Source organism: Neolamprologus brichardi, chromosome 1, assembly GCF_056152115.1.
Source record: "Neolamprologus brichardi isolate AB-2024 chromosome 1, ASM5615211v1, whole genome shotgun sequence".
NCBI lineage: Eukaryota > Metazoa > Chordata > Actinopteri > Cichliformes > Cichlidae > Neolamprologus > Neolamprologus brichardi.
Window position 1 is genome coordinate 1,271,449 of NC_142104.1, and position 20,414 is coordinate 1,291,862.

The following is a 20,414-nucleotide window of genomic DNA, read 5'->3' on the forward strand; positions in this document are numbered from 1 at the left end:
CTTTATTTGTCTGAAATGTTCAGCTCGAGGAGACAGAAACATTCATAAGGAAGACCTTGTGTTTCCTGCCTTCAGCTGTGACCACACTGGCTGTGGAGGGACTCAGAGTGCAGCCGCTACTTCTCCATATCAACACAAGCCAGCTGAAGGGCTCCAGGATCTGATAGAGATGCCTCCTAGTCACCTCCCAGGTGAGGTGTTTCGGACGTGTCCTACAAAGAAGGGACACTGGAGCAGATCCAGGACACCCTGCAGAGATTAGGTCTCTGGGACTGTTCAGGAACGCTGCAGTGATGAGTTGGTGGCTGGATGGACTTGTAGTCTCCGCAGCTAAGTTGTACTCGACAGCGAACTCTGACATCAGTGAAAATGTTTAGCGGCAAACTGTTCTTCCAGATTCTGGGATGGTGAAAACCAATCAAATGGTGAATGGCCTGTATTTGTAAAGCGCTTTACACGTTCAGTCATCCACACATTCACACACTGGTGATGGCAGCTACATTGTAGCCACAGCCACCCTGGGGCGCTCTGACAGAGGCGAGGCTGCCAGACACTGGCGCCACCGGGCCCTCTGACCACCACCAGTAGGCAACGGGTGAAGTGTCTCGCCCAAGGACACAACGACCGGGACTGTCCGGTAAATTAGCTAAAGATGCCGTACACTGGTGGCAAGTCTGAGTTAGTTAAAGTCTGAGGATAACGAGGCCACTCTGCAAACAAGGAATAACATTTTGGGAGATGAACCCCTCGACTTGGAGATGATCTGTTGACGAAACAATGAATGTGCTCGGTGTGACAGGAGAGGCCTGAAGAGATCCACTAATGCTCAGCTGAGAACATTTATAATTCATTTAATCAACCGCAGAGAAACCTGAGTAGATCTCAGCTGCCGGGCAAAGAAACACTTTGTGCAAGAGTCAGTGAAATAAATCACAGATTATTATCATTCAAAAGCTGCAGCAGAAAGTTAATAATTCATCAGGTCAGTCGCCATCGCATCGTTACAGTCTAGTCCTGCGCTCATTTTCTCAAACAGCAGGTCATAAAAGTGGTGAGAAAAATAAAATCCTGAGCAGACACAGATAATCTAAAGTCACACTGTTGATCCAGGATCCCAGAGCAGGTCCTTGAAATCCAGACAGGTACGTGGATAAAGGGCAGACAGGTGTAAAGAGTGTGGTTGTTGGCGCATTAAAGCCACACAGACTCAGATAAGCATGGAAACATGTTCAAGTAGAAGCTGATAAGACTGTGTTTGATTTCTGAGGCAGATACTCTGCAAACATGAGCTGGAGCAGCAGCAGCAGGAAGCCGAGCAGCAAAGCTGAGCAAATCTGTCTGCAAACGCACCGCAGATATCTCAGACACACACACACACGCGGGAACAGACCGACAGGTAAATCAGCGGCGTCGCCTTCACGCTCTGATGCACTGATCGTACAACAGCATCCTGGCAGCGACGCCTCTGTGACATCATGCAGAGTACAGACACCTGTACTGCAAACCCAACAACAGGCAAAGCTGTGATGGGGAGACGTTTGAAACAGCTGGATGCTGGATGGAGCTCAGAGGAAGCTGCATCATCACAACGCCAAACCAGGAGCTCCACAGAGCAAAGACGCTACAGGAACACATCAGCTGCTGCACTTTACTGTAAGATTAAAGGGAAAAGTCTGGAACAAACCTCTTCACACATTAAACACGTGAATACTGCAGAAAGGAAGCAGCGGTTTTATAGGCTTGGTTTTAACATCAGGATCAGCCGTGCCGGCGCCAAATATTACGATCTGGTTGAGAGCCGGCTGCTGACGGCGAGCGGATCCAATAAATGGTCCAGAAATAAATTCATATAAACGCAGCACAGGCTGCAGAACGTTTCTGTACGAGTCGACGGACGTGAAACTAACGATAAAACTGCCCGATCGCAGCCGCTCGAGCGTTTAACGCCACAGATCCACCACGCCAACCTTCACCAGCGAGCACCGGGAAGCGTCGGGGGAACTCGCCGTGTTTGCACCTCATGAGCCGGGATCTCTAAGGAGACGCTTTATTACCTCTGAGAACGCTGGAGCGACACGACAGGCACAACGTGATCAAACTCAGGAATGTTTTGTTTGTTAACCTCTGAACTCTGACCTTTGACTCATTCGTGTTGGGTTCTTTGTTCCCAGCAGCTGGCACACTAACACATCATCGGTTGAATCTATGACTCTGTGCATGTGAGCCGGTGCTGATGAAGATCTTGTCAGAGAAGTGTCCTTCATCAAGCCTGAAGATCCTCACAGAGCTGCTCACACCAAACATTCACCTTTCAGAAACAGACTTTCTGTCTTATATGTAGGGATGCACCGATACCGATACTGGTATCGAGTATCGGGGCCGATACTGTAAAATGTGTGTGTACTCATACTCGTAAAAGTTAACCGATACCAACTTATTTCATTAATCAGAGGGTGGCTTGTCATTTCTGTTGTAGTTTTTTAGATTGGCCACTAGGGGGCCAATTATTATTTTATTTATTATTTATTTTATAATTTTTTATATTTTATTATTTATTTAATAATAATTATTTTGTTTGTTTGTTTACAATATGGACACTCTGCAATAATTTAAAAGTTTATTTGATTCCAAACAGAAGTGTTTATTTATTGTTCTGAAAGCTCGAGACAGTGCCAATAGTTCAGTGATATTTTGTTAAATTACAATGTGGAGACTCTGCAATAATTTAACAGAAGTGCTTATTTTTCACTTGAAATTTTTTTGTGGTCATTTTTATTAAGATTTTATTTTTTATCGGCAGAGAATAAAATAAAACCTGTCTTCCAATTAATTGTGTGTGTGTGGTAGAAGTATCGTTTTTTGTACTCTGTATCGGCAAGTACTCAGATCCAAGTATCGGTTTGAAAAAATTGGTATCGTTGCATCCCTACTTATATGTTTTCATGACTGTTGGTCCCACTGTCCTGCAATATATACAGACACGAGACGTGGCTCAAGACTTTTGCACAGTACCATATATACATGAACAGGATCAGTGTGACCCCGACTGTCAGCGACAGGAATCAGAGGGGTCCCCAGACTCCACCCACCTCTGCACATGCTCCTCCTCCAACTCAGCACATCTGGAAGACAGATCACCTAAAGGCCACCAGAGGCGGTCACTGACATCATGCTGAGGTTCCACCCAGACAGGAAGGCGTGTGTGTGTGTGTGTGTGTGTGTGTGTGTGTGTGTGTGTGTAACGAGCCAGGAAAGAGAAGAATTCAGAGGTCAAAACTTCCTTTGGCAAAAACATCACATAAATGAAGCTACGCTGACCTACATTCAGGCCCCGGAGCGCCCCACCCTGAGTGGACTGATCGTGGGATGTGAACAAAAACAAACACAGATATAAAATCACAAAGTGCAGGTTGAGTCGTCTGGAGTCAGTTCCAGTGACAGAAGCAGCCCAAAGGCATTCCTCCTCCTCCCGCTGGAGCTGAAGCTCTGCTGCCAGCCATAATTACTGAGTCCTAAACAAACACAGCTAAACATAGACACACACACACACACACACACAGTGATGGAAACACTCCCTCCAAGAATAAAACACAGCTACAACCGCGGCTCTGCTCTGCTGCTGTGCAGACTCTGATAAGCCTTCGTGCACAGCGATTAATGAGTCGCTGCTGACGGCGTGTTGAGGTGAGTTGGCGGTTCTGACGCCGCCGCCCTGCAGGAAGGAAACTCTGGGTGTGGATTTAAAGGTTCTTCGCTGTCTCTGCTGCACTCAAACATCACCACGGTGCACGCAGCTCGAGAGCACGAGAGATAAACGCAGCGTCTGCGTCACAGCGGCCATCTTTTATATACAGCTATTTCTTTAAAATGGACTGAATGACCTGCAGCAGGTCGACTCTCACACGCAGCTCTGTCAGATACAGATGTTCACGGCTGTCGTGCACGTGTGAAAACAGTGCACGTGTAATAATCTGCACTCAGAGTGATGACCCGTCCCGGGACTGACCCCCCAGCAGCTCACAGTTTCTGACTCGCCGCGAGTCTGAGAAACTCGTTCATGACTTCGGCTCAGAACCAGCCACGTCACTGTCAGACCAATCACAGGCCACTTTGATAAAGTTAAAGCTTCATGCAGAAACTGTCGCTGACATGAACAGCTGGTTTTGTTTGTTGCTACTTGTGTCGTTGCAGTACACAATCATATTGAACTCCTCCTGCAGAAGAAGAAGCTGTGCCACAGCCCGGCCTCGTAAACAAGCAGCTGTTTGGAGCCGCACACCTGGAAACTATTGGTGCTAAAAATCAGAAACTGGAGCTTTACTGGGAATCACTTCATATCCAAAAACACATCGGTGAGTGGTCAGCAAGCATGCAGCAGGAAGTGACACATGCACATGCGTGCTTCGCTGAATCATGAAAAGCTTCTGTTTTATTTAAAGCCTTGAAGTCTCAGTCAGGCCGACGCTCTCGTCCCAGCTCGCGCTCAGATCCTCCCCCACTGCAGGCCGACGTCCTCACAGATCGTTAGGATGCAGCTTTTTGCTGTTTATGCCCCAAAACTTTGGAGCAGGCAAACTTTACAGACGTCGCTCTTTAATCTGCCATAAACTCTTATTTAATAATGAATCAGTAAATGACGTCCCGGCTTTAGGCCGCGCTCTAATGGAGCACACAGAGCTGATGCACGTCTGCTTCGGCTTCTATCGTTTCCAAATGTGCTTCCTCTCCTCTCTGTCCTTGATATTATTTGTATGTTCACTTTAAACCTTCACTGGTGACACGCTGTGCAAATCAAATGAACCAGGCTTGTTGTGAAACTACAATGAGTTGTAGGAGACGAACAGTCGCAAAGAGGGAGGAAATCTGAAGGAACAGAGCAGACTGATGATAAAATAATGACAGACAGGGCAGAATGAAGTGAGAGAGTTTAGAAAAGGAAAAAGAAAGAAGGCCGCGGTCAGGAGGAGGCAGAGACGAGAGTAAACAGTGTGAGGCTGGAATGCGTTCAGAGGGAGAAGGCACGCCGGCGGCCGGCACACAAACCGACGAGAGCAAACAGCAGCGTTATTAGCACCGAGCTGCCAACTGAGCAGTTATCTCGCAGAGGAAGACGAGCGAGCAGACGGAGGTGCGCTGGGGCAGACGGAGCTTGGCTCCTCTGGTTTGGCCTGACGGGCGGCGGGTGGAGCGACAAATGAGAGGATGTTGACATTCCACACAGGAAGACGGACAAACAAAAGGTCTGCAGGATGGAGCGAGGCCACACTGGAGAGAAACAACCAGGCCAGATTCCACATGAAGCTCTGCACTGTTTACCCCCCAAACACACGCACACACACACACACACACACACACACACACGCACACACACACGCACACAGGCTGGAAAAACATCAAAGGCAGAAACTGTGAAACTGTTCCCCAGCACTCAGTCCTGTAAATTCTGTTTTTAGGTATCTGCACTTAAACGTGACAGTGTTTTATATTAACAGCTGATCAACTGATAAATCAATAAGGACCCAGAATCTGATTCTGATGCCTCAACTTTAGCATTTTGGCCACAATCATGTTGTTTTTAGGAGCCAAGCAACCATATTTACTGTAAACCAGCCGGTCTAGTCACACACACAGACAGCAGCTAATCAGTACTTGGTAACATCCATCTAAATCCTCAAATTTCATTAAGTCACATCTCCACCTTCTTTAACGGTCTGTTAGTACAGTGACCTCACAGCAGCCATACTACTGGTCACATGACGTCATTAAAATGCTCCAAAAGGCTCCAACAGCACAAACACAGCCCAGAGGTCCAGTTCAGGTGAAGCTAGCAGTTGGGCAACGATAAGAAAATGAAATATGGTGATAGAATATGGGTAAAACGCGCATGCGCAGTGCCTTTGTTTTCATACACACATGGCGGCGACGGAGAACGAGAAGGGCGAAAGCGGATCATTGAATGACACCAATGAACCAGAACTGGTTTGTAAAAATGCTGCAACTTCACTGGTGAGGAACTGGTTTAGCTTTGGTCCCTCAGATACACAGCAAAGCACTATTTTTGGTAGAGCATGCTAGCGGGCCGTCGTTATTACCGTGTTGTTTGGAAAATACGGCGCACTTAAAATCAATCCTTTGATTTTCTGAAAGTCGACAGAGCCCCTTATAATTCCGTGTGTCTTATGTATGAACTCTGGTTGTGTTTACTGACCTCGAGACGATTTTATGTGCACGGCGCTCGAAAATCTGTCAAATGTTTCAGTACGACTTTGCTAAGCTACGAAGCCGCACCGCTTGATGGATTGTCGGAGCATTACGGCAATCGTAGGCGGAGCCTCGCGGAGTGATACGTACTGTGCTTCAACATAATGTTACCGTATTGTGTGTGTATAACCTCTTTTTAAGTTTTGTGGATACATGGTTATGCTGAGGATATGTCGGCCAGTTTCCACTGGAAATGCCTTTTGGTTAAACTGTCAGCGAGGAATTTGCATTTGCACTGTTACATTTTTATATAACTTTAATGCAGATAAAACAGCTGCTTGTTTAAGTGAAAATACAATGATTTTTTTTTTTTGCACTAATAAAGTTGTGGAGTTGTAAAGTATTATGTCTCGCGTCAATTTTATCATCAGTTATATCGTTATCGCAAATTTTCAAATATATATTGTGATAAATATTTTTGGTCATATTGCCCTGCTCTAGCTAGCAGACAGCTAGCAGCTACAGCTGTGTCACCATCCACCTGTCAGTCAGAGAGGCCACGCCCCTAATAATGCAAACTTTAAAGAGGTGATTTGCTGTATCAGGCTGTAAACATGTTTACTTCTGCTGTTTTAACGTGGGAGTCTATGGGGACTGACTCACCGCTGCCTCTGCTGGGCATCAGAGGAACTGCAGGTATCTGGGCCTTCCAGCCCAGGGTGTTTTATGCTTTATGCTTTTGGTCATCAAGCATAAAAAATATTATTTGGGGGATATCTGATCTCTGAAAAAAACTATTTTGTGTCAGTCGGACTTTTTCTTCTCCCGAGGAAACACGCAGATGTTTCTAACAACTGTAATCATGGCTCTATTACAGCTAAGTGTCCCCGTAAGGCACGACAGAGAGCCAGCCATCAAGAGCTAAAACACACACACACACACACACACACACACACACACACACACACACACACTGCCAGAGCAATCTGAGGGTGATTTCTGTGTGTGGTTGTCATGGAAACAAAAAGGCAAAAGGGAAGAACAAGGGCCATGTGCCGCTGGTTCAGACACTGTGTCTGATCTCTGAGACGGTGTTTACGGGAGAGACAGACGGATGGATCAGAGTCCATGTTCGGAGCCGGAGACGAGCCGAAGCGCCTGAAAGGGAGGATGGAAGGTCGGAGACGCAGGAGTGCTTCTGAGGCGACACCTGAGGTAGAAACGCAGAGGGTGGAAGCAGCCGAACAGATGGCGCCGTCTGCTGTGTGAAACCTCCAAACGCCTCCTGATGACACTCGGGGGGAGAATGGCAGGGACATCCCATGATGCTTCACACCCTCAGATCTAATATTCTCTTTCAAATAACCTGAATCTGCATCTGTGATCCTCCTTCAGAGCAGAATCCAGTCAGATCAAGTGCTGCACACGTCATCAGACAGTACAAACTAATAACAATAACCCCCTCCTGAGGCATCTGAGCGTGTTGGCTTCCTGTCTGGGTGAGGCTCATTTTTTCTAAAAAAGTCACCCCAGCAGTCCAACTCGGTCACACATAGTAACACAGCCGACGGCAGCTTTTACACCTCCCACAGCTTTACAGCTTTGCACTGACTCATTACTTCCAAGAAGAACTGTGAACATCCAGAGAACCTGTTAACAGCTACAATCAGCTGTCATCACATCACAAGCACGAGCAGGGATCGGTCACCGGCGAGGTTCCGCCTCAATGACAACCCTCGATACCTGAACGCCGTCACAGACAGACGAGGACAGCAACAGTACGCTGGTCTGAATAAAGGATTTCTAAAGAGAGACCCAAAGATAAATAAAAGCTGCTCGAATGTTCAGTACAGCTCGTCTCAAAAGGGAGACCACCAATCATCCTGAGGATGGAGAGCTGAAGCCACAGGTGGACCAGGTGACACACAGATACACCTACACCTACTGAAACTTTGAGTTTTAATTCTTCACATAGACCCTGTAAACAAAAGTCCATCCTTCTGCCATCTTGGCTTGAACTGAACTAAGCAGTGAGCGAGTCTGGGTTTTACCAGAGGGCTGTAAACGCACCACTGCAAAGGCTACATTTAAAACACAATTAAACTGTAGTAACATTGAACGTAACTGTAACGGTTTTATGCTAACAGACACTGAAGTTTGATTAATCGCAGGTATAATTTTACAGGTTTCTGGCTCTCAGGTGTTATGATTCAATAATACAGCTAGTATGATTTAGCTCCTCCCACTTTAACACAACCTTCACTAAACAGCAGGTGGGTGGAGCTTCTATTCACTCTCTGTGACATCACGCAGATCCAGGAGTAGAAAAACGTGGGACAGACAGAGTGTTTGGAGCAGCCTGAGCTCTGGGCTCAGGGATTTTTACATTACTGTTTAACATGAAAATGAAGCAGCAGCAGACACATGACCGGAAATAACTCTGTGACATGAATGTGCAGGCATGTGTCTGACCTGAAGCTGATTCAAACTACACCTGAACAGTCTTTTCATAAACATATTGAAGCTCACAGGTGGTGCACTGATCCTCGGGTTTACACTCGTGTCCCAGCTCCTGGGGTTTTCCGCTAAGACCACCCCTGCAGCTCGGAGTAAAGCCCTCACTCGTGGATACCCTTTTAAATTTCTGCAGAGCTCGGTCAGGGTCACAGTGAACCTCCAGAAAACCCAGCTGTGCCCTGCGGGGTTCAGGGGTCACCACCCTGCAGCCCGTGCCGTGCAGGACTCACACCCAGAGGAGACAGCCTGGAGACGTGAGGGTCTCGCAGAGAACAAAGTGTGTGCACAGCGCTCGTATCTGCACATCAACACCCTGAAAGTGGCTCCACGGTGGAAGCAGACGGGAGGAGCAGCTTCCCTGATATCTGACACCAGCAGCGGCTGGCACTCAAACTCAGCCCGAGGAAGAGCAGCGGAGCGGGAGGACGTACCGTGAAGGTGGGCCGGTGAGCGTCGCCGTTATTCCCGCGGAACCAGTCTCGAAATCCCGCTGAAGCAGCTCCGCGGTGCCGCTTTGACTCCAGCCGAAGCCCCGAGCAGCTTTCCGTCTCTTCTCCCGTTTTTCTTCTCCGCTCTGGATGGAAAGCAGCGAGGGGAGAGAAGGGGCGGGGCTTCACCGGCCGGCCAATCGCCCGTCGGGATGACAACAATGCACAGCGCTGAGCCAATCGGGTCAGGCGCCCAGCTTCGAGCCGTTAGCTCATTGGCTGTCTGAGCTGAACGCTCCCCTGGTTGAAAGCAGAGGAGCTCAGTTCACTGAGATCTGCACAACAAAGCAGAGGAAGATCAGAGAGCTCGGCAAACACACAGAAAAGATTATAATTAGTGGAATTATGAGATGTAATCAGGAGGAACACAAACACAGCAGGATGCTGTATCTGAGGGTCGCTACTGATTTTTGTTGATCTCAGTTAATATGTAACTGAGACCAACTGTGTGATTTTATGTAGATTTTATTTAGAGTCAAATGCATTTGTCTTTGCACTAAAACGACTGAAACAATACAAATGCATACTAATATTACTCTCGCTTTTTTAAAATCTCATCCATTTTCTAGCATCTACTCAGTCCACTGCGGTCATGTGGACAGCACCGCCTCCGGCTGAAGCACATCTTCCCTCCAGCCTTTCCCGGGTCTGCCTCATGGTCTCATTCTAACTGGACAGCAGGAGTCATCACCTGCTGATTCACCTTTACTGCTTCCACTCCATGCAGAGCATCTGAGTGTGTCACATCACCGTATCAGGATATCATCTCTCTGTGACATGACATAGAGCAAAGAGTAGAAAAAATAAACCTTTAGAAGCTGACAGTTATGGTGTGTTTTGGTGTATGTCCACATTATGATCATGAATTATGTGATCAGCTCTGACTGATCTGATGGTCAGTGTCTCCTCTGCTCTGTGAATTCAGGCATCAGATATAACCATGGAGACGAAGGAGGAGGACGTGTCACCACAACAGACCTCCTCCTTCAGCTGGGAGGAGGTCTGTTGGAGCTAAACACAGAGTGTCACTACTGCTGGAATCTAACCTGAAATCACTGCCTGACTAACTGTCTGTAAACTGTCTGAGGACGCTGAGGGTGAGGATTCAGAGGGCAGCATTTAGTGGTGTCTGCACGTCCTTTCACATTTTCACTCATTGAGTTTGTTTCACTGACAGAGCCGCAGATAAAGGGCACAAAACAGGAACTTATCTCCTGAATAAAACAGGAACTTATCTCCTGGACTAAAAGGATGTTTTACTTAATCAGCCTAAACAAGTGTCATGAGACTGTGTGAACTATGAGGAGTAAACAGAGACCGCGGTTTGCGCCCTCTGGTGGCGAGCACATCAACTGTTTCAGAGTCCTCTACGTAAACAGCTGGTTTAACCTTTGGGTGGGGGGACTAATAGCGCCCCCCAGCCCCCCAGCATTCCTCCAACTCAATGAAACAGTGATAAGGTCAATCAGAAACAAACTACACACGTGAAACTTCCTCTGCGCATGCTCAGTCAGGGTTCTCATGCCACTAACTCCTTTTAACACAGCAGCTCCTAAATGTTCCCACTCACTCCACACCGGCAGGGTCACAGTCTCAGAGGCAGAGGAGGAAGACCAAAAACTATTATACAAACACAGAAGGGAAAATGCACTTTATCCCACATTTGGGACATTTTTATATATTATCATCGTTATTAGTATTATTGTTAGCATTAGTATTGTTGATGTTGTTATAAATGTAAATGCCAATATTTTTTATAATTAAAGATTTATTCAGGATGTTCAGGAAAAAATAAGTTAACATCAGGGAAAAACTCCAACATAAAGATTGTTTTTTTAATAAACAAGAAGAGAGGTCCGTTATGTTATTTGGATGTACGGATCTTTGTAAAGAAGCTAAGTTTCATCTTCCTCCCTCCCTGAAAAACGAAAATCTCTCGGGGCTTTTTTGCTTTTCGTTTCGACTTTAGATTCATCAAGCTGCTCAGATTAACACCGGAAATAGGAGCGGTGGACACCACATTCAAATGAGAGAGTTGCCTTTTATGCACATAATTCAAAAACTGTAAAACTACATGAGAACAATACCCCCAGAAAAAACGTATAGACTGGCAGATGATGATTACTTGGAAATATTGTTATTTATAATTTAAAAATTACAAAATTTGCGATGTTTCTTTCTTAGGGTTTAGTTAGTTTCCTCTGACTGGACTTAGTTGGTTTTGTTTATTATTTTGGCCTGGGTTCACCCTGGAGCTATGCTTCCTGACCTTCAATAAAATCACATTTTTACTCAAAACTGGTTTCGGATGTTTGGCTTGGGAACCAGGGCGGGTACCTGCCTCTCTCTCCTCCAACCTTATGTGTGTCTCTACACGCCTAGACTAGGGGCGTAACAGAAAACTTGAGAGATGTGCGCTGTCACCAGTCTCACAAGCACAAGGACCCTGAAGTAACTCTAAATCAAGTTTTCCCACTCCACGGTCAGTATGTAACTCGAAAGTATGCCGAGTTTCCCCACAGAGGCAATGGCTTCTTTTTTAAGCTTGAAGAGATTTTATTTTGAAAAATACGTAACCGGATGTTGCTATCGTCGGTTGATGGCAGCTTGACTCCTGCTTTCATCTCCGGTGAGGACACACAGGTAACCGCTCCAGGTGTTTAAGCGACGGCTACCCCACTGTTAACGCTCCGGGTGGATTCAAACTGATTAGGTGGGGTATGGTTATTAGCTTGAATGCGAAGCTTTGACGAGAACCGGGAAAACAATAGTATTTGGCGAAGTAAAGTTTGTACAGTGCTGTTAGCAGGCAGGGTTAGCTACAGTCTGGCTGCTAGCTCAGGTTAGCCGTGCTAACAGAAGTAAACTAATGTTGGCTTTAATTTCCAAAGGCGCGTTACATTTCCGCGCGGTGTTAGTTTGTCACTTGCGCTCTTTAATCCAAAAGGTGACACCTGACACGTGAGGGATACACTTATTCACAGGAAGACAGAATCAGATGCTAGTTTAGCAGAGCAGCTAGCCTGAGCAGGATGCCGTCCGCGCCGATGGACGTCACACAAGACTCGCCTTAAATTCGGTCCGGGTTACGGTTACCGTCCTGATCCGGACCGACATGCAGCTGATAATAAATCTTTTTAGGTGGTTCTTAATGCCCAAGGGTGCCTCCTTTAATCCGGCTGTAGTGTTATACTTGAATTAACCCGTTAATGTCTTGTTTTCTAGACTTTGGTGAAGTTGGTTAGCTTACAGTGTTTACTGTAAACACGTTAGCCGAGCGGAGAGAAACGGGAGCTATCCCTACACACCGGACATCAAACCCGGCGGGTAGGCTGGTGAGGTGATGCTCTGTGGTTCTTTAGCGGGACTCTCAAAGTTTCTTATCGTCGGCTTTAGCAGAACAGCTAACGCTGTAGCTGCCAGTGTTTCAGCTCTAGCTGAGCGGCTGCAGCATGTTTGCGCAGGAAAGTCCGCTCCGATGGTAGGAGAGAGGCTGAAGGTGTCACACACAGGCTCACAGGTTCACCTGCACATTCACGCGGTCAGCTCGCACTCTGTGACTCGGGCAGTCGGAAGCTAACTGCTCATTTCTGCTGTAACGCAGTTAGCTGGTTAGGCTAGCCTGCTAGCCTGGGGTAAACTTCCGTGAGTTTGCGTCGCTGCGCAGCTGAAACACGTTATAAAGTCCATTTGAGAGATTTTTAAGCTTCTTAAAGTATTCCACCGAACGTTTTCAGGGCGTCTAAACTATCAGCTGCTACTATTAGTGGAAAGATGCTAACGAACTGGTCTGTTTGTAGGCCTGAGTGTACGTTTTATTCAGCGCGTGTGTGCACTGAACTCAGACTGTTACCATCGTGCGCACAGGGTCAGCCTGCTGCTGCTGGACACGCGTGTTTCACTGTGAACACAGTCCTGGTGTCTTTGTGGAGAAGCACGAGCTCCTCATCCTCTTCATCCCGTTCAAGCTATCAGGCTGCAGCCGAGCTGAAAGTCTGAGCTTATTTCACGCAGTTAGGGTTTATTCCACGAGAAAGACTTACTGTAAAAGTTGTATTGTTGACATTGACAGCAGCTGTGGCTGATCTCTGTTATAAAAACACTTTAAATGAGGAGAAGGGTTTAGGACAGAGCACCAACAGAGGTCTATAAACACCTGGAACACCAGTTGATGCTCAAACAGAGTGTGTGAGTGTGTGGTAAGTGATGTGTGTTTACCCGCGTGGAACAACAGCAGTGGGTTTAATCACACAGTCAGAGAGGATCAGCCCTGTCTGAGAATAAATCACAACCTGCTGTTGTCCACCTGAGGCAGGTGAACTGAGGGGTTTGAGGTCACTGTCAGTCATTGTCAGCAGGAAGGCGACGCTCACCGCCCAGAGTGATGTCGACGTGGATTTAGTGTTTATTCTTCGTCAGTGTTAAATCTTTCTCATCTGTTTGATATTGTGAATAAGATGAAGCTATATTTGCTAATCTGAAGCAGACCTGAACGGAAATACATGTCAGACTTGGCCAGAATTACATGAGAACAACTCCACTGTGTCCACCCACCACTCTGACCTCTTCAGTAAACCCAACTGCAGATTTGAGGGTCAGATCATTGGTTTTATGTCTCCGTGCTTTGACTTCCATCATGTGGTAATCTCGTGTTTCTCTGACCTTCAGCTCGTGACCGACACTGATGGAGACTTCGGGAGTTTGCGAGCTCGATGTGGGGACGAGACGAATCGTAGGTGGCAACGATTCCCCGCCCGACCTGGACAGCCCGTCTCAGGTGAGCGTGGACGGCTCGTCGTTTGTGCTGCTGCTTGTTCATGTCTGTTCAGTGACCTGTGGGAGGTTTCTGTGTTTCCCTCAGAGTTGGACTGTCAGATAAATAATCCCACGTGTTCTTGGTGACAGTATAATCAGCTGATTCTACACTCAGTGGACGAAATTCATCTCCTCCACGTTGTCCTGCAGCTGGTAGTCCTTGTTCTCCTGCTGCAGATTCTGAGTTCAGACCAGAACAAAGATTACCACCAGCTGCAGTCCAGCACAGAGGGGCGGAGTCTGCACAGAGCGAGATCTCTGTGAGAGAACCTGTTTAAAGGATAACTGTCTAATAGATGGATGTGACTTTTGTTAGGAGGAGGTGTCTGAGTTTGGTTTGGGGCTCTCCTGCACCGATGAGGAGAGGGGGGAGACTCCAGGCCGAGAGGACAGTCCCAGCGACCTGGTGGAGGCGGAGCTCGATGCCGGCGGAGATGCAAAGAACAGAGAGGACAAAGCTTTTGGTACGAGCAGAACTTTAGAAGCACTGAACAGCCGGGATGCATTTCTCACCTCAGGAATCACATTTAAATATTTATATACAAAAATGAAAACACGTCGTGTGTGAAGCTTCACGTGTCTGACAGACTCACACAGATACTGTTACACATATTTAGACTTGAATAAGAATCATTCAGCTGCTCTTTGTTTAGACCAGAGAAATGGAAGTTTTACCAAACAGGACATTTCTGTGTTGAAGCTTTTCTATTCTTATGTCACCTGATGTCAGTTTCTTCCTCGTTGCTTTGTTCAGTTTTGATCTTCCGTGTGGTTTCAGGGAAGGAGGTGGTTCTTCTGATGCAGGCGCTGAACGCTCTCGCCACTCCTGAGGAGAAGCTGGCCGCTCTGTGCAAGAAATACGCCGACCTGGTGAGCCGCAAATCCGACACACCGACACTGAGCAGATACTCCCGCCACCTGGGAGCAGGTGACAGGAAGCACTGGTGTGGTGTTGGTCTGGGCTTCTCAGTGTGATCTGGAGCACGTGCTCAGTCGCTCCGCTTCAGAGACATCACGAGCAGCAGATAGATTCAGATTTAGCGACACGGTGAACACGCTCTCAGCTCCTCCGTGAGTCGTGGTCGATCATTTCCCGCTCTGACAGCAGTGATCGTGGTCGTTTGGTTGGATTTCAGCAGAGCTCTGTGGGTGGATCAGTGGACGCCCACAGAGCTCTGTGGATCAGTGGACGCCCACAGAGCTCTGTGGGTGGATCAGTGGACGCCCACAGAGCTCTGTGGGCGTCCACTGATCCACCCACAGAGTAATGATCAGCAGAAGCTTCAGTTTGTATTTTTGGAGCCACAGAAGTAAATGAATCCAACAAGCTGGGCACTTGTTGTTTCGCACTCCAGATTTCACGTCACCATCTCACACAAAGGTGACCTTTGACCTCAGGAAGCTCTCACAGATTTGGACGTAAAGAAGAAGAAAGCACGAGGAAGTTTGACTGTGACTTGGATACGACTGGTGAGACGTTTCTGAGTGATACTTGAACTTAGAGACGTCCCCTTTCAGATCAGCCTCCACACACACACCACGCCGCTGTCAGCTTCCTGTTTGTGTCCATAAACATAAAAATGACCCAGTTTGTTGTGTTGTTGCTGTCTTTCAGCTGGAGGAGAGCCGCTGCATGCAGAAGCAGCTGAAGGCCCTGCAGAAGAAGCAGTCTCAAATCGTGAAGGAGAAGGTGCACCTGCAGGGGGAGCACAGCAAGGCCATCCTGGCCCGCAGCAAGCTGGAGAGTCTCTGCCGGGAGCTGCAGAGACACAACAAGACCCTGAAGGTAGTTCAGCCGCCACAAACACCCGACGAGGACCGTTTTACATCTGTGCAGGTGTCACTCCTCCCCTTAACCCCGCAGGAGGAGAACGCCCAGCGGTCCAGGGAGTACGACGAGCAGCGGAAGGAGGCCATGCTGCACTTCCAGATGACCCTGAGCGACATCGAGGTGCAGATGGAGCAGCACAGCGCCCACAACACCAAGCTGAGGCAGGAGAACATGGAGCTGGCCGAGAAGCTCAAGAAGCTCATCGAGCAGTACGAGCTCCGAGAGGAGGTGAGTTTAGCCTGCCGTCCAATCAGAGCAGTCTGTTCCTGCTCATGAAGTCAGCGCTGGTTGTTATGAAGAGGATTAATGCTGCCGTTAAAAAGGCAGAAATGCATTCTGGGTGTCACGACACAGACTCGGCCTGGTTGTGACACACTGACGTCTGCAGCAGGTTCTGGTTGGAGTAACCCTCCAGGACCCTCATTGCCAGCTCCAGACTCTGGCCACAACACACATGGTCAAATAAATTGATTGTGGAAGATGTTTTAAACTTAAAAACAAGGCAGTCGCTTCATCTCCCAAAGATAGAAAATACGTTGCCTCCACGAAGGTCCTAAGACGTCTTAGATACACATTTAAAGGTCTTACAGCCAATTACAGTCTTAAATCTACTCTTCTAGTCATGTCGCAGTGACTGAAGAGTTCATCGCCTCGGCACATTCAGATCCCTCGCTGTGACAGCGTCCTGCACACCGAGGAGAAACAAATCTTTAGAGTCACTCAGGTCTGAAAACGTGATTTCTGTTGTTTCTCTGCAGCACATCGACAAAGTGTTCAAGCACAAGGAGCTGCAGCAGCAGCTGATGGACGCCAAGCTGCAGAGAATCACCGAGATGATGAAGGAAGTGGAGGAGAAGCAGCAGCGTGAGAGAGACTTTGTGAGGATCTCAGTTTGTTCTGGTTTTTATCGCAGCTGTAAATGAGCTCAAGTGTCTGAGAGACTGTGTCTGTGCCGCTGCAGCTGCTGAAGGACGCCACCGAGTCCAGACGCAAGTGTGAGCTGATGAAGGAGCAGGAAACCCAGCTGAAGCAGCAGGTACGCACACACACACACACACACACACACACACACACAGGTCGGCTGGATCGTCTCCATTACTCACTGCTCTCGTCTCTCAGCTCTCTCTGTACATGGACAAGTTCGAGGAGTTCCAGAGCACTCTGGCTAAAAGCAACGAGGTCTTCACCACCTTCAGACAAGAGATGGAGAAGGTGAGTCACCTGCGTGTCAGCGTGCGGTTACCTGCTCACCTGTCTGTGTTTCTAAACTCTCTGTGTGCCTGCAGATGACCAAGAAGATCAAGAAGCTGGAGAAGGAAACGACCCAGTGGAGGACCAAATGGGAGAGTAACAACCAGGCGCTGCTGCAGATGGCAGAGGAGGTGATTCTTCTTCATGGGCTGTTTTGTTTTCCTCGAAACGTTTAAAGTGACCGATGTCGATGTAAAATGAAGATAGAGGCACGTTTTTGGCCTCAGATGTTTCAGACACACTTTAGAAATGCAGGAGCAGACGTAGGAGCCAGACTGATTAGTGTCTCGCAAATCGAGTGTTCAGCACCGTCACAGCCTTTAAAACGTAAAGGTCCAACGCTCGGGGGCTGAAAGAAGCAGCCATGCTGAAGTGCCAGAAGCTGCAGTTCCTCTGACGTCCAGCAGAGGCAGCAGTGAGTCAGTCCCCATAGACTCCCATGTTAGAACTTTCCAGCAGAAATAAACACGTTTACATCCTGATACACAAACTGTTTGGTCTCTGTAAATCATTTCCTCCTTTATTACACCTGTGCGGTGGAGGATGTTCCTAAAACACGCCTGGATTAAAGTTTGTTTTATTAGGGGCGTGGCCAGTTGTTGATCCCACACACTCTGCTAACTGTTTGGCTACTCGTAGTGAATTTTATTGGCTCTCTTGTTTAGGGGAGTTTTCTGTAATTGGACATCCTTTAGTTGAACACCCTGATTCTGACCAGGCTCTGATCTCTGGCCTCTGAAAACCAGCATGATGGTGGCAGTGATGTCACAGGAGCTTCGTCCATCTGATTCTTCCTCCTACATGAAACTGGACCTGACTGAATGTCGTTGTTTTGCAGAAAACGCTGCGTGACGGTCACTTCAAGGCTCTGCAGGGGAAGCTGGAGCTGCTGGAGAGGCTGTGCAGAGCTCTGCAGAAGGAGAGGAACGACCTGAATAACCGACTCAGCCTCCTCCAGGAGCAGGGAGACAAAGGGAGCGCCGCATCTCCTCAGGCCGAGCCGCGAGAGCCTTCGGCCGAGGATGGAGAGGATTCGGAGGATTCGGCGCAGGGTGACGGGCCGGAGACGGCGGACGTTCAGGAAGCTCCCAGACCACCTGAAACGGACCCGACGGCGTCTCCTGGTGACAGTGAGCCTGCAGAGACGGCGATCACGCCGCAGGACTGAGCTCACCTCGCAGCCTGCGTGGAGGTGAGGGGGCGTGGTGGGAGGGGCTTCACGCAGCTCCAGCCTAGTTCCACAACTAGCCAGAAAACCATCTTCAGTGGAGATAGAGCTCTTTTTTTTAACATAGACCTCAGATTTCTACACAGAAGCTGAAGCCGTGTCTCTTTGTGTGATAAATGATTGTATCAGATTCTCTAAATCGTGGCCCACGGTAACGAGCGCACTTCTTCATACTCCCCGTTTCTACTCGATCTTTATTTTCATAGGGAACCTCCAGGCGGGCCTTCGATTTCTCTCCTCACACGCCCGAGTATGACTTTGATTTGAGTCGGACACGCTGTCGAGTGTCTGAGAAAACGGGACTGGGGTCAGAGGTCATCTGACCGACCACAGGGGCGGGAAATGGCAGAACCTCGCAGTGTAGTTGGTTCGAAGTGTTTCCAGCAGATTGAGTCTTGATTGATTTTATTAATGATGAATAAGTCTGTGGATGTTTCCTCCACCTGCTGCACGTTCAGGTGAGAGGAAACTTTCATCACGTTTAAACGAATGTTTAGAAAAATAATCAAAATGATTCAATTTGAACTTTAGTGAAATGTAGCAGCTTCAGTCTGGTCACATAAATGTTTTTTGGTTTTCATTAACAACTGGCAATAACAGGAAGTGACTGTAGTTTAACGTCACGTCGTTAATGTCACGCGGCTGCCATCGGGACGCAGCGGGATCGCTTTTGAACTTGCTGATAGGCGCTGAGTCGGCATGGCGACAGCCTCTGTCAAGTTTTTAAAAAAACAAATACAAACCATGAGTTTGGGGCGTTGTTTGCTGCCCCCCTGTGGTCAACCAGTGTCATTTCCTCTCCTTTGAAGCCGTTCAACACGTTTCTGGGGATCATGCATGTGTTTTGTGTTGAGGAGCGTGTGAGGAAGAGTCGAAGGCCTTCGTCCTCTGAAAAGTGATTTCATGTAAATTATGTTTGGAAATGATGATGGGCTCTGTGATCTTTATACTGGAAGAAGCTGAATGTGATTTTTCTTTTTTTAATGAATCTGAATAAAAAAAAATGTTGGTTTCTGTCAATGATGCATATTATTAGGAACACCTGGGTCTGTGTCCTGAGCAGGGGTCAAATCCCGCTCCGGGTCAAATCCCGCTCCGGGTCATTCTGTGGGGACGAAGTCATCAAAGGCAGGAAATTGTCTCAAACATTCCTCTCTCTTCATCATATATCAGTTTTCTTTGACCAGGTCGTTAAAGTGGATCTATTTTGTTTCTATTCTTGGACTCTACCAGACCAGCTTTGCATGATTCAAAATAATCCTTCTGTATATCACAGCTGGCCTCACTGCTGCTGAAATAGGCTGGTTTAGCTCCTCCCACTTTAAGACAGCATTCTGATTGGCTGCTTCTTGAAAAACAGGGCACCACCTCTCTGTGACATCATCCAGATTCAAGAGTAGAAAAAACTGAAACTGTGTTTAGAGCAGCTGAGCATTAACATGATAGACACAACGCAGGAACAGGAAACACACAACAGGAAGTGAGCAGAAGCAGGATAGGTCCACTTTAACTCGGGGTCACCCTCGATGGTCCCGCCGACGTGTCGACCGTGTTTCAGAGTGTCTCCGGCGTCGGATGAGGCTCTCGGCTTTTTGATGTGCTGCCATTTAAAAAACGCTCCAGCTGCTTTCAGCGCCGTTCTCCTGCCGCACATCTGTAATTCAAACCACACAGCAGCGGCGCCCGAATGGCTGAGGCAGTTTGATCCGTTTTCATCTTTTTCATGTCAGGTGATGGTGTCTGTCTCCGCCCACCACAAAACCTCAGCACGACCTTTTATCGAGAACGTTAAACTTTATTGAAACAGCTGCGAGAACAGCAACGCTGAAAGTTTGAAGGAGCGTTTGGACTCGTCAGATTATTGAACTTGTTCCCCGCACACACACACATAATGAAGGGACCAGAGGAAGTCACATGATCAGTGTTTGGACCTGTCAGGTAACGGATTGTGTTCGACATGATTTCACCTGTGACTTCTTTAAAAGACTGTACATGGAGGATGGAGGTGGTGACGCTGGACAAAGGTTGCGGCTCGTTTCTTCTTTCTGACTCTCAGGTAATGTCGGAATCTACCTCTGCAGGT

The 20,414-nt window shown here is 47.7% G+C and overlaps 2 protein-coding genes across 4 annotated transcripts in view; one reads left to right on the forward strand and one right to left on the reverse strand.

Moving 5' to 3' along the window:
• Positions 1–9,278, reverse strand: part of ccdc102a (coiled-coil domain containing 102A) — a 51,777-nt gene extending 42,499 nt beyond the window's left edge. Inside the window, exon 1 of the mRNA XM_087848930.1 lies at positions 9,150–9,278. The gene's annotated coding sequence lies outside the window, so the exon portion shown is untranslated. The remainder of the gene's footprint in view (positions 1–9,149) is intronic.
• Positions 9,279–11,800: 2,522 nt separating this feature from the next.
• txlng (taxilin gamma) lies at positions 11,801–19,351 on the forward strand. 3 transcript variants are annotated; one of them, XM_006802316.3, is made up of 11 exons: positions 11,801–11,849; positions 13,875–13,983; positions 14,338–14,485; positions 14,800–14,891; positions 15,637–15,807; positions 15,886–16,080; positions 16,611–16,730; positions 16,814–16,888; positions 16,972–17,064; positions 17,139–17,234; positions 17,942–19,351. In XM_006802316.3, the coding sequence occupies exons 2-11, from the start codon at positions 13,891–13,893 to the stop codon at positions 18,269–18,271; spliced, it is 1,413 nt and encodes a 470-aa protein (XP_006802379.2). In that variant the 5' UTR covers positions 11,801–11,849; positions 13,875–13,890; the 3' UTR covers positions 18,272–19,351. The 3 variants fall into 3 exon arrangements, with proteins under 3 accessions (XP_006802379.2, XP_035768630.2, XP_035768629.2); XM_035912737.2 differs by having other exon boundaries at positions 11,807–11,835; XM_035912736.2 differs by having other exon boundaries at positions 11,810–11,919.
• Positions 19,352–20,414: the final 1,063 nt, after the last annotated feature.

Coding starts and splice junctions, on each gene's coding strand:
- txlng (XM_006802316.3), top strand. CDS start 13,891: ATGGAGACTTCGGGAGTTTGCGAGCTCGATGTGGGGACGAGACGAATC. Junction 13,984..14,337: donor ACCTGGACAGCCCGTCTCAG/GTGAGCGTGGAC, acceptor GACTTTTGTTAG/GAGGAGGTGTCTGAGTTTGG. Junction 17,235..17,941: donor TGCTGCAGATGGCAGAGGAG/GTGATTCTTCTT, acceptor GTTGTTTTGCAG/AAAACGCTGCGTGACGGTCA.